Below are 13,709 nucleotides of genomic sequence, written 5' to 3' on the forward strand. Positions count from 1 at the left end.
CCACCAGGCGCCATAATTTGGTTGAATGATTACCTCCCAGCATAGTATATGGTTTCTCGGTGTACAGAAAACCATTTGGCTTGTCACTCGGAGTAGAGTCACCCATAGGCAGAAGAAAGAGGAAAGAAAGAAGGAAAGGAAGCTTGTTATCCCAATTATTTATTATCTGAATTACTTATTTCCCTCAGTTTCCATCAACTCAGCTGTAGTTGGACTTTTGTCTCAACTGCACATGCATCTTTTCCACTGTTCTCTGTTAACCTCTTCCTCGTGCTCTAGTTACAGAAACTATAGATTCCTCTGCTGTTCATGAAAAATTTTACATTCAAAATGTGTATTTTCTGAGAGACTAGCAAGTTAGGTGCCGGGTATGTATTCTAACTGCCTTATGAGTAACTTAAGCTGTATTTCTTTCCTTTCCCAGTGGGCCATCCACCTGGTGTCAGCAGTAATCCAGGAATTTTGAAGTTTGTGGTGGTGATGCCCTCAGTCATTGGTGACAGGAGTAGCTGCATGCTTAGCACCACAAGGCATCTTGGCATCCACACGTAACTTAACACCTGCATTGTATACTGTGTTGCAACAGTGCCACAATATGCCAGCCATCACAGGGATTCTCAGGTCAGTCTCTACAAGAAAGGTTTTGTGCTATTAAACCTGTGCACCCCTCCCCCCTCAGATGAACATATGCAGTGTAGAGGAGACACTGGGGGAGTTAAGTACAATTTTCATTAACTCCTTCACTGCTAGGGTGCAACTACTTAATAAAATTGTTTGGTAGCTACAGGAATAAGACATCTAGGGTGAAGGGGTTAATGGCCATGAGTTAATGTATGGTATTAATTGTGACGATACTTAAACACTGCTCTTTTTACTTTATGCCATTTTTACTCTTAACTTGGTCCAGATTTTCATCCTTTTGTACAGTAGTTTATATCTCTCAGGTCAGTGGAAGAATGAGACTGCTATTGCTCTACATCCTTTCCATAGCACTTCATGATGTCAGCCTAACCAAATTTGCTAAAATTGCTCTTTATTCATGGAACAGAAAACTATTAAGAGAAATCTTGTACTTTGTATCCTTTTTCATGTGGAAAAATCTTGGTTGACTCAGTCTTCTTTTGCTTTATTGAGGCCTGAGAAATGATTGATTATCTTGTATTTTGAAATATTTTGTGTATACCTGTAATTACATATACTGTGTATATATATATATATATATATATATATATATATATATATATATATATATATATATATATACTGTATATAGATAGAAACATACATACATAAATATATCTATCCATTTATCTATCTGTCTGTCTATATATAGTTATAGATATATATATAGATCTATCTAATTATCTGTCTGTCTATCTATCTATCTATATATAGATATTGGCCTGAATATGAAATACAGTACAACAGATGCAACTGAGAGGAACAGCCAAAGAAAAAATATAGATCACAGGTATATGCATTTGTATTTTATAAAAAATGAACACAAATTTCATTTATAGAAATAAAGTATCTTTATCCACATAATACATTCAAACACCGAACAAGAACACACACACTCACAAGAAAAGTTAATAATTAGGAACTTCATATAGGCCAGTAGGATACCAAGATCCAGTGGGGACAGAAATTGCCTACCATTGCACTTCATGTACTTAACCTCAGAGTATACGTCCATCAGTCCTCCCTGTTGTTTCGTTTCAGTGAGAATAATCTGTGACTGGAGAAATGTACCAAGCCTGTCTTTGTTAGTTAGCTGAGGAAAGTAAGAAATAAAACTAAAAACTTTTATTTGTTACTATAGAGTTGACTTCTCTGTGAACCTTACTACCTGATCATTAGTGTACAACATAAAAATTTAGAGCATAGTTGAGTAAACAGAATGTTTGTGTATGGATTGTGTATGTAGCCTTTAGCCTGTTGGTTCAGGTAAAGCAGTCAGATATATTAAGCCTGAAATCACAGAGCAAGGCTAACTCCTAGTGTTTGGTATAATACCATAATTGAAGCACATGCCCCAATCTAATAGAAATTTTACCTCGGCTTGGTTGTTAGTAAAATTGAATATAGTCTCTCCTGTCCTCACAGATGTTTTAAGATTGACTCATAAATTAAAGGATTGCCCATAACTTCTCACACCCACCTTGAGTAATATGGCCATATGACATAACACTCAAACTTAATATAACATAATCCAACACAAAGTATGTGCATTAACCTGACTTCAAATGGCAGTGTCTAACAGTTGAAATATATCCCCTATCCGAACCTAACTTTGAGTTTTAGGGTTGTAATATCTAAGTGTTGTACAGTACTACTATACTGTTGTAGCTGAACTTGAACCTACCTTTGGGACGTTTTACATTAACACAAGTTTTGGAACTTAAAGTGCCTCCTACAGTAACCACAAGCACAGAAGGGCAGTACAGAGTAATGTAAAAAATGTAAACACTTCTATGGGCTGTAGGATGGTATGGGCAGCAGTGACTTTTCAGATATGCATAAGCATCCCTGTTTTCGCCTTTATACATAAGTAATGGCATAAAGTACCTAAAAACTTTTGCCACACAAGAATAACAGAATGCTTACAGATAAATTAGACATCCAGTGTAGAGCCTCATACAAGCATTTAACTCTTCACTACAGTCACAATGGATGATTTGATTGTTTCCTACCATGTGATTTTGGCTTGATGTATTAGCGTATGCTGGCTGTCTGGTATATATGAAGTGTCCTGTAATGAAGAGGTTTATATTAATTGAATCACCTCTGTATTACCACCTTCTGCTTGTCAAGAATACCCCCTTGTTCCCCTTAACCACACGAGGTAGTTATATTCTGTCCACTTTAATTTGGTGGAGATTTTCAACCTTTTCCACGTACTGTAATTTTCTGTAGTGCAGTGGCAAAAAATGAAATTTGCCTCTGAATAGCCTTTCCATAGCACATCTTTGTTATTTCACTTTGAACCATGGATATACAGTAGACTTCTTAAAATCTATATGTACATTGTCTGTCGCATCATTATCTGTATCAGGGAGGAGATGTAATAATCTTTTCACCACAACCACACAGGAAAAATTGACAAGATTCCTGACCAGTGTTGTTGAACGTTCAGATACTGTACAGTAAATGTTTTCATAATTTATATCCATGTTTAACATTAATTTATCAAGATTTTGTAGGATATTGTGCTTTTTTGGGGGGAAGTTTGAGGGTATTGTGGGAGTTAGTACTGAATTACTCGTAAATCCCACTTATTTGCACAGTATAGGCTTTGGCTCTGATAGTACAGGTATTAGTTTGTTGTTGAGTAACCTTGGTCATTCTGGCTGAGCAGACCCATCTACCGCAGGCAAGCAGCTCCTGCAGGGCCATCCTGTGCAGTGAACCAATATTCCCTTATGGTGGACACTCTCCTCAGTTTGGCACAGGGAAAGGTGTGGAGGTTTGGTTCCCAGGTGGATGCTGCATTTGAGTCCCTCCAACCAGTTAACATCACTCTATTACAAGTATTTGGTAAAATGGTTTCCACCCAGTGGTGTAAACCATTAGCTTGTCACACAGTGTAGAAGTACTGTATAGGGAAAGAAGAGTAATAAAAAGTGAAAAGAAGGGTGGGAGAAGAAGGAAGAGAGGAAGGCAGACACTGAAAAAGAATGATGAAGGTGAAGGAAGAAGTAGGCAGCACTACATCAAGTGAGTGGATGATTGTCACCGCTTACCACCTTGGATATCTGGAAGGTTTTGCATTATCTAGTAGTTCTGTCAATACCTGTAAAGCTGATTTGCCAGTTGCCCCCAGTTTGCAGTACCAGCTGTATGGAAAGTTGTGACATTTGGGAACACATCCCGGACTTTATTCTTTAAGTCCATTGTTGTGGTTTTGTTTTAGTCTTGCTACCTTCCAACAGTTTTGTTCAGCGTGGGAGAGAAAGCAGTTTGTCAAGAGGTTAATGGAGGCTGTTCTTAGCCCTGTTACTATTAATGGCCCCTCTAAAGCATAACAGAATCATCTGGAGGTTCTAAGAATAAATTAATGTACACCATGTCCTCATTTCGTGGGTGTGATGCATTTTTGGAAAACGATCTTGGAACAAATTTATTCTTGTAGCAGTATAAGCAAGAACATCTGTTGTATAGCAAGATATTGGGCATCGTAATGCATGTAGACGTGAAAATGCAATCATACGTCGGAAAAGGTTCTAAAATCTTAGCTGATTGTGCAAGTGAATCATCATATGTTTACTATGTTATTGAACATAAGGAGTTAAAGTAAGACCTACAGAAGTCCTCAGGTTAGGAATGTGTTTTGGAATGATACAGGTTTTTTGTCATAATTGTTACCATATGTTGGGCAAATTGGCAAATCAGTTTTTTAGGGAAAATTTGATAGGTGTGGTTTTTCTTATTGATTAAGCATTGAAAGAAAAAAAAAAAAAAAAAAAAAAAAAAACCATGAGGATTGACTATCCAAACATATGTCATCATAGTTAGGTGGTTTAGTTTTTACTATAACCAGTGGGTGTCTGATTTAAGCTACCCTTCTGCAGTTGACCATCCTCCTTTTGAGAGATAGGGAGTTGAGAGATGTTTGGATAACCAGTCATCAGAATTATGTGGTTATATGTGTGCCACCATGTGAAGGCATCCCTCCCCAGCATGTTGCATTATAGACAGTACAGTAATCTCCTGCTTTGTCTCCTGCCTCTTTGTCCATTAACTTTGAAACTCACTCTTGTGCATGCACAGTAGCCAACAGATAAATATTTGTCCACAGATAACTTTCATTGGTGTTGGTTGCCTCAAATTCACAGGATAGGTTTTCTTATTCTATGGAAATAGAAGCATTAGAGCTGAGAAGGCTTGAGACTGTACTGTACTCATAGGTTAGTGGTTGAGAGGCAGGGCACTGTCATAGGTGTTAGTGAGATAATTGTTGGATGGTTGGGGTTGCAGTGAGGATTTAGGATGCATAGTGGGAAGCAGTAGGTCAGTGGTTAGAGGTTGAAGTTCTGTAATTGGTTGGGAACAGGTTACAGGTGGTTTAAGCTGGAACAGGGGTTCAGGAGTTATAGTGATTGGTAGTATTTATTAGTTGGAGGTAGAATCCATATACCAGTAATTTGTTGGTAATACCCGGTAGTTCACTGGTAGTTCAAATTGAAATGAGCGTTAGGAGTTGTAATTGGTAGTTAATGTAATTGTAAGTTTGAGGTAGAAGTCATGGTTGGTTAGGGTTTGTAGTGACATGGTAATATTTTATAAATAGTGGAAGTATGGATAGTAGGTTGATAACTAGTCACAGTTAAGAGGTTAGAGTTGTAACAAGGGCCAAGAAGATAGGTTGTTGGTTATTTGTTGGAAGTGAAAGCCTAAGGTCTTGGGTAGGTGGTTGTAGGTTGTATCATTTAGTAGTTAAAGTTTCAGTAAGGAGTTAGGAAGATGTAGGGTTAGGTTGAATACAATAGTTAGTCATAACTAGGCTTTTGGAATTGGAATGAAGGATAAGAAGAGAGGTTATATGTAATTTTTTTAAAGGTAGGGGTTCTGTTTGAGGAGTGAGAATGTAGGTCATGGGTTATATGTTAAAGGTGGTTAGAGTTAGGCATCACTGGGTGTTTAGATTTGGAATGATGGTTAAGAAAAGAGGTCATATGTCATTTGTAGCAGGTGGAGCTCATGCTTGAGAGGTGACAAGGGTGACAGGAGAGCTCATAGGTTATTCATTGGCTCTGAAAGTCAGAGGTCATAATTTGAGTCTGTGACCTCTTGCTTAAAGGTGCGCTCAAGGTCTTTGCCTGCCTCTCTTGTGATGACTCCAAGTTGTCCATTGCTTTCGCTGGGGGGGTAGGAGAAGGAGGGGGAAGAGGAGGAAGAGTTGGGAAGTGTAGGAGGGGCTGGGATGTCCACTGTCCCCTCCCCTGTGCTGCCACACATCCCCATAGCCAAGCCTCCCGCAGCTGCTGTTGCCGCCCCCAGGGGTATAGGTAGCCCCACACCACCAGGGGGAGGGGCAGGCACACCCATACCTATACCTCCATCCCCTCCACCATACCCTCCACCTCCACCACCCTCACCAGATCCACCCCCTGACATACCATTGATTGCCTCACTAGTTGCACCTGTGAGGGGAAGATGGAACATGGTAAGACGGAGGTTGAAAGAGTATATTCCTGTACAGCATATTAATAAATTTCTTATAGATAGTTTTTTACTCAGTTTTGTATGCATAAATGTAAATATACACACTTTGCATAGTCATACAGTACATATGTCTCTCTCTCTCTCTCTCTCTCTCTGTCACACTCAGGACACCCCCTCTCACTGCAACATCCCCTGCAGTCTCCCTCCCCCTCCCTCTTCAAGACATGTAGAGAAAGTACTCACCCCCCAGCAGCATCTCCTGCAGAAGGTTGTCTACCCTGGCCACTCCAAACAGCTTAGCAAACTGTATCTGCTCTATCATTTGCCAGGTGATGGACTGCAGTGCCGGGAGGGTTAACAGAATCTCTCCGAACCTGCCACGGGACTCAAACTGACGGTCATTGATGTAATCCTCAAGGAGAAGCTGTACCTGATAGCGCAGTTGTTTGACTCGTTCCACATCACGCAGACCCCTGATGACTGGATGAGACCACAAAATATTAAGGTAAGGATTTAGTGAAATATTGTATGTGAGATTTGTTGTATTGTAGAGGGATCCCTTGGTTATAGTGGTTTTTGTTATCACTGCTCGAAAATCTTCATTTCTGCCATTATCGCACTTTTTTTTTTTAGCAAAAAGACATAGTTATCTCGCACCTGAGTTAGTTTGTCAAGAATGATGTTGCAGTGTTTGTAGTTTCTGATGGCTTTGAGGGATTCAGAGATGAGGCTTTACTCTGGGAGTTAATCCCAGGTGGTAGAGACCACTAACTCTCCACCCAGTAGACTCGGAACCCCTTACCTTAAGCTCATTTCAGGTCTGTCTGGTAAGTGTTTCTTCCTTTTCATCACTTTCAATTAACCTAAACATGCGTGCGTGTGTGTAACAGATTATTACCGTGTGTGTGTATTTAGTTAGTCTGAATTTGGACATGCACTTGGGATGCCTGGTACCAGTTAGGATGAATCCCATAGGTTCTGTGCTTTCATCGTAGTGAAATCTGTTATCACTCGCCATGCACGGTACCAATTATGCATGATAACCAAGTGAACACTGTTTATTTGTACCTGATAGCAAACATATTTGACTAGATCTACATCACAGAGACCTTTGATGACTAAACAGGAGTGCCATGAGTTAATAAGAGTTGCATGGGCATTATCTGAATTTAATGAGGGTGTAGGATGTATTGTTGTATATTAGTTGTACCTGTTAGTGCAAGTGTTTGATGCGTTCCACATCACAGAGACCCTGATGACTGGATGGGAGCACAAAATAACATAATGAAATGTACTGTATTGTATGTAATTTGTACCTAATAACATAGTTGTTTAACCCGATCTACGTAGAGCTGTGATGACTAAATAGTGGCATCATATATTAATTAGACAAGTTTAGGGTACTGTGTGTTTAGCCTGTCAAGTGCTACAGGCCTGTTATATAAACACCGTATTGAAGACAAGGCTTTATTAAGTTGATAACATTTCGCTTTATACAAACTTTTTCAGGTATAAAACGAAATGTTGTCAGCTTAGTATAGGCATGTCTTCAATGAGGTGTTTATATTACATTCTGTTGGCTTGTCCTCTGCTACAGGCCTCTCGAGAGGCCCGTTCTGCTAGTGCTAGAGGACTTTCAAGAGCCAGCGTAATAAATTTCTGAACCCAGTTTAATGTACTCTTTCATTTTGTAATACAAAAAATGAGATTGGAGCAAATCAGTGTTTTGATGTGTAAAAGCACCCTTGGGGGGGGGTAATAAAATCCCAAAGGAGCACTTGTTACCACAGGTTAAACTCTGACCACTTTAGTCTGACTAGAATTGCAGCATCAATCTTGGATGCTGAATGCATTTAAAAGATAACAATAGAGTATGGTGCAAGCCACAAAGTGCTATGGTATGGAAGGGGAGTAGTCATAGTATTGGCATATTCTGCTGTTGAGTTACAGGCTATAATAGAAACTATAAAAGGGACAAAAACTTTGAAGTATGGTGGATCAGGTATACTTGTTTGTTGCGTGATAGTTATGAGGTTCGAGTGTTCAGCAGCATGTTAATTTTAACTGATAATGCAGTTGTTTAACTTGATCCAGGTTACACAGACCCCTGATGACTAGATGGGAGTGCCACATGATAGATAAGAGTTGGGTGTTGTGACAGTTGTGTATTGGTTAAAGTTAGGGTAGAAGAAGAGGAATGCTTAGATTTGTGCACAGTCTGCATGAGGGTCATTTAGACAGTCAACTTTTGTAAGTTTCTTCCACTTGAATGCAACCCATTGTAGGTTACATCCAGGTCTTCAAATGCACTGCTAGGGCTGCAGGAATAAAGGAAAACTTTTTTCACAAGTCTGGTTGGCCTATTGTTGTGTGTTAGTTTAGGGAGGATTGAGTGTTATACTGTTTGTTAATTGTACCTGGTAGTGCGGTTGTTTGACTCGATCGTCATCACACAGCCCTATAATGTTTAAATAGGAGCAGCACATTTTAGTTAGATGAAGGCTGAGGATGTCACTGTTATTTCATTTCTTAGTGTGTCTCGATTATTCAGCTTAGAAGGGAGTTCTTGAGTTGGAGGGGTTTAGTACAGCCTTCATTAATGCCTTTGATACAAGGGATCATTCCAAAGTTTAAACAATCCGTAGTTAGCAAGAAATCAGTCACGAGAGTTTAGTATGTTTTATGTTGGTTGAGGGATATGTTAGTTTATTGGGTGTTGTGCTGTATGATAGTTTTACCAGGACTAGATCCACATCACATAGATCCCTGCTGACTGGATTGGAGCAGTGCAGGTTAGATGAATCTAAGATGTTGTTTATTAGATGCATGAGGCTGGGGTGTATATTGTTGAGTATTTTGGTGGGATGAGACATACTAAGATACAATGGGACTCTCATTCAGGACTGGTGTGATGGTGTTAGTGGGATGTTACGACATCTCTGTGGGTCTAAGGGAAGAATAATGATATTATTTAACATAGTTCAGTATCTTTATGCTGTACTCTGGCTCTTAGTTGGATTTGTTCCTGCAGTCATATGATTAGCAGTCCTTTCCTCCACCACATGCTTATGGACATACTTATTCTAGAGCTCTTGATCTCAATACATATTATGTAGGTCAGTGTAAACTAGTACATACAGCTTCGAGTAAATGTGCACCTCACCATCTGTCTGACTGCTCCACAACTCTATTCTGTGATACGGTGGCAGTTTCCCTTGAGAATCGGTACTCGTGGACTTGTTTATTACCATCCACTCAATCGATGTATTGCTGCTGTCAGGTACCTGTCCTTTCCTCTCCTCTTTCATTCTTTCTTTCCTTCCTCATCTGTCTTTCTTTCATTCCCTCTTTCCCTTCCTTTTGTCTTTGGGTCCTTCTACACTGAGTGACAAGCCAAGTGGTTTCCTGTGCACCAGGAAACCATTTACTATGCTGAGTGGTAACAATATAACCAAATAATGGCACCTGGTTGTTTAGTGGGTAATTATGGTGCTCCAATCGGATTGAGCTGGTGCAGATTTATATCCAAGGGGTGGTTGGGGTTTATTACTCACGTAATGCCACTCAGGGATGAGAGGCTGGTCACTCATCTTAAATGTCAGGACCAGCTTGTCGAGCCCCGGACTTCTGTGCTCCTCGTTGGGCAACACTGGATTAGATAATGAGTGAATGATTACCATTCATACTGCTACATGCTTTTGCTTAACATTGATAATGGATTTACTGTTGGTAGGAGCACTGTGGTAGTGCAGTGGTAGCATTTTAGTTTCACATTTTGCATGTGCTCCATATTTAAGGCTCATATTCCTGTCTGTGGCAATTTTTTTTTTTTTAATTGATAGTGAATGGAGGAAAGAAAAACAAAGGGGAAAAAAAATAAGTCCATGTGCCTAAAGGCATCCTCCATTCATAAAATACCCATAACAACTGGACTTAAACTGAAGTGGATCAAATATTTGTGGGAAACAACTAATTGGTAGAGAGGTGGCCTGCAGTCCTGACGGACCCAGGTACGAATCCCGGCTGGGGCAGGGAACAGTTTAAGGATTTGAATTTCATTAAATCGGGCTTTACTGATCTACCAGAAGACCCGCCGACATGTCGTAAAAATACCCCCGCTAATACCAATACACCAGTCCTGCATGAGATATCCCTAGCATGTATTCAATATGGACGGTGGGTGTTAGCGCCGAAGTGGTGACATGTAAAGGTGTATGGTATGTAGGAGGACTGCTGGGCCTTGATAACCGGCTGTGAAGCCTATGCCCAGAGTCGGACACATAAAAAAAAAAAAAAAAAGAGAGAGAATTCCAGAGAGTAGTAGTTCTCGGGATAAATGAATTTTGATAAGTAGAGGTTCTGCATTGCGGGGGAGATAGTGTGAACTCATGGGCGCTCCCAGCTGCCCGAGTATTGAATGTGGATATTGGTAGTATACCCTTCCATATACAAGCTTACCCAGCACTCACATATGGTTGCACCCTGTTGGTACATACTGATGCCATGTACTGACTGACACACACAAATATTGCCATTCCCAACACAGCTTTCACGTGCATCACTAGCACAACAAACACCTTTTTCCCATTTGTACTTCCCTAACATGGGAAATAATATTATGCCTCTTGTTCTTCCTTTGAGAGGAAAGTCAGGTTCCGCAGTGGATTTCATATGGACTGTTACAGTTACAGGGACTTTGCCCTTTACAAGTGCTCTGTTAAGTGTACAGTTAAATCCAAAGTTCACCTACTATCCCAGAGAATTTCATTCTTAGAGTGTGTCTGTTGCGTTCCTTCTTGATGCAGGATGTCAAAGAGAAGCATCTTTGGGCAGACAAAACTACCAAGTCGCTGACCATAATTATATTAGGCAGTAGAGGGAAGCAAAGGTGAAAATAATTGAGTGAAATTTTGTATCTATGGGCAGAAGAACATACCAAGTCTGTTGCAACATAGGAATACATTACTAGCCTGCAGAGGAAGGTGAGAGGTATAGGAGGTGAAGTGTAAGGTGGAATATAGTCCCCAGTGTAGCTTAGGATGTAGAAAACTTACTGGGGTCAAAGAAAACGATGGCCTTAACGCATGCATACTCATGGTCGTCCAGTTGAACCCCTCGTAGTGGCTGAATTAACTCATCCATGATTCTCCGACCTATCCTGCTGATCTCTGCCTCTGGGGAAAGGGGAGAAACTGATATAAAAGAATTTGGCTAAGGAGGAAAATATCATAATCATAGTTACCATCATCGTCATTGTCATTATCATCATCCATCTTACCATGCTACCAGAAGGATGGTTAGGATCTAGAAATGAGCAAAAAATACACATACTCTAGGCCCTCATTTTGTGCAGTTAAGCTGTCTGCTGTATCTATCTACAGTATTACCAGATGCCCTAATCCCGTAGGGAGTGACCACAAACAGATCACCTCCATGTCGCCATGTCCCCCGTCATTTCACTACCCTCACCCCAGCTCACATCGTCGCCTCTGATATACAGTAAACTCTCAGTTATCTGTCTCCCCAATATCCGGTGCTTCTGGCTTGGCTTTATTAATGCATTATCCGGTGCCGAAACGGAATGTAACTGGCAGTTCTGTTCAATATCCAGCATCGAGGTGCATCAACCAGCTTGTAAATGGTAGCCAGCCGGTGCTGTATTACTGTATTTTATCATGACTTCATTGTATTTTATGCTTAATTTTCATCTCTTACTTGTGGGGAAGTTTTTAGGATAGAAATATGAGACAGAGAATAACGCAATTTCCGGCTCAGTGCCGAATATTGGACCGATGGGTGGTACTATGCAATATCCAACATTTTACAATATCCGGCGTAGGACTTGGATGAATTATGCTGGATAATTGAGAGTTTACTTTACCTTTCCATTCCATCCCTCCATCTCATCCTCAGCCTCCCCCTTCCCCCTCCCCCTCTCCCTCCCTCCACCTCAGTCACATACACTCTCCTCTTTAGTCTCTCACTCTCCATCCTCCTCACATGACCAAACGACCTCAGTGTATTTCTCCTGATACTTTCTGTCACATCCACATCCACACCACAATGCTCCTTCACATCTTCATTTGTCAGTCTGTCTCTCCATGTAACTCCACATGCTCCTCTCATATAACTCATTTCCACTGCTCTCACTCCTGCCTTGCATTTTTCCAACAAGGTCCAAGCTTCACATCCATACATTAGAGCTGGTATCACAACACTACCATGCAGCAACTTTTTTTACTTCTATGCTCACTTTACTGTTTCTTATCACTGCTTTCAGAGCACCAGCAACCTTTCCTCCATGTTGTACCCTTTCAAGCACTTCATCCTCCAAATTTCCATCCCTGCTCATCACACTACCCAAGTACGTAAATGAACTCACATTTTCCATTTCCTCCTCATCCAACCTCCTTGTACATTCAGTGACTTCATTTTTCTCGAAGACCATAACTTTACTCTTCCCTACATTCACCTTTAGATTCCATTTCTTACACACTCCCCCAAACTCACTCACCAAGCCTTGCAGTTCCCCATTGTCTTCACTGAACACTACAGTATCATCTGCAGACGAGTACAGGAAGTTTCCAAACGCTGCCCTCTCTCATTACGGGGACTCCAACCCCCACTGCCCTACCTTGTATCTCTTATTACCCCATCCATATACAGACTGAACAACCATGGAGACATGACACATCCCTGTGTCAGTCCAACATTCAGGTAGAAAAATTCACTCAGTTCACTATCCATATGCATTGCACCCTTAGCACCCTCATACATACTCCTCATGGCATTCAACAACTTTCCGTTTACTCCATGTATTCTTAATAGTTTCCACATTCCTTGTCTATCCACTCTGCCATATGCTTTCTCCAAATCCATGAAGGCTGCATACAACTTCTTTCTCTTCTCTAGAAATTTTCCACTATTAGACCTAAGGATGAATGTGTGATCTATACAACTCCTTCCTATCCTAAAACCTCCCTGTTCTTCTCTAACTAATTCTTCAGTTATATCTCTAACTCTTTCAGTAAGTATCCTTAGAACATGCTTTCCTTATTACACTAAGAAGACAAATGCCCCTATGATTACCACACACTTTTTTTTTTTTCCTTTTCCATTGTACAGGGGAATAATTATACCTGACTTCCAATCCTGAGGGACTCTGCCTTTCTTCTCAGGCCAATCTGCACATCTTCCATATCCATTCTTCTCCTATCTCTCCCCTATGCTTCATCATATACCACACATTACATCAATTCCTGGGGTTTTTCCCATTTTGACTTCCTTCATTGCTTCCACTACTTCCATCCTACTGATCTCTTCCTCCCTTCTCACCTCCCTCATTCTCCCAGCCATTCCCCAGCCACTTATACTTGCATTACTTTCATTCTCTATTTTTAATAGTTCCTTAAATTGTTCTGTCCATCTGCTCACATTTTCATCCTTTTCCACTATCAGTCTACCAGCTAATGTGTTTGTGGAAACTGCCATGCAATTTGAATAGCTCAATTTTCCATTAGAACCATTGTTATCTGGCTGATGTG

General features: G+C 40.5%; 1 protein-coding gene across 1 annotated transcript in view; it reads right to left on the reverse strand.

Annotated features, from left to right (window-relative positions):
- Positions 1-5,760: 5,760 nt before the first annotated feature.
- LOC145397612 (hepatocyte nuclear factor 4-gamma-like) overlaps positions 5,761-13,709 on the reverse strand; it is a 28,471-nt gene continuing 20,522 nt past the window's right edge. Inside the window, exons 7-9 of the mRNA XM_080270652.1 lie at positions 11,220-11,339; positions 6,409-6,645; positions 5,761-6,143 (exon numbers count right to left, since the gene is read on the reverse strand). Coding sequence (XP_080126778.1) covers positions 5,761-6,143; positions 6,409-6,645; positions 11,220-11,339 — 740 coding nt within the window. The remainder of the gene's footprint in view (positions 6,144-6,408; positions 6,646-11,219; positions 11,340-13,709) is intronic.

The sequence above is a fragment of the Coenobita brevimanus genome, chromosome 42, assembly GCF_032717465.1.
Source record: "Coenobita brevimanus isolate Jiangsu-jjx chromosome 42, ASM3271746v2, whole genome shotgun sequence".
Lineage (NCBI taxonomy): Eukaryota > Metazoa > Arthropoda > Malacostraca > Decapoda > Coenobitidae > Coenobita > Coenobita brevimanus.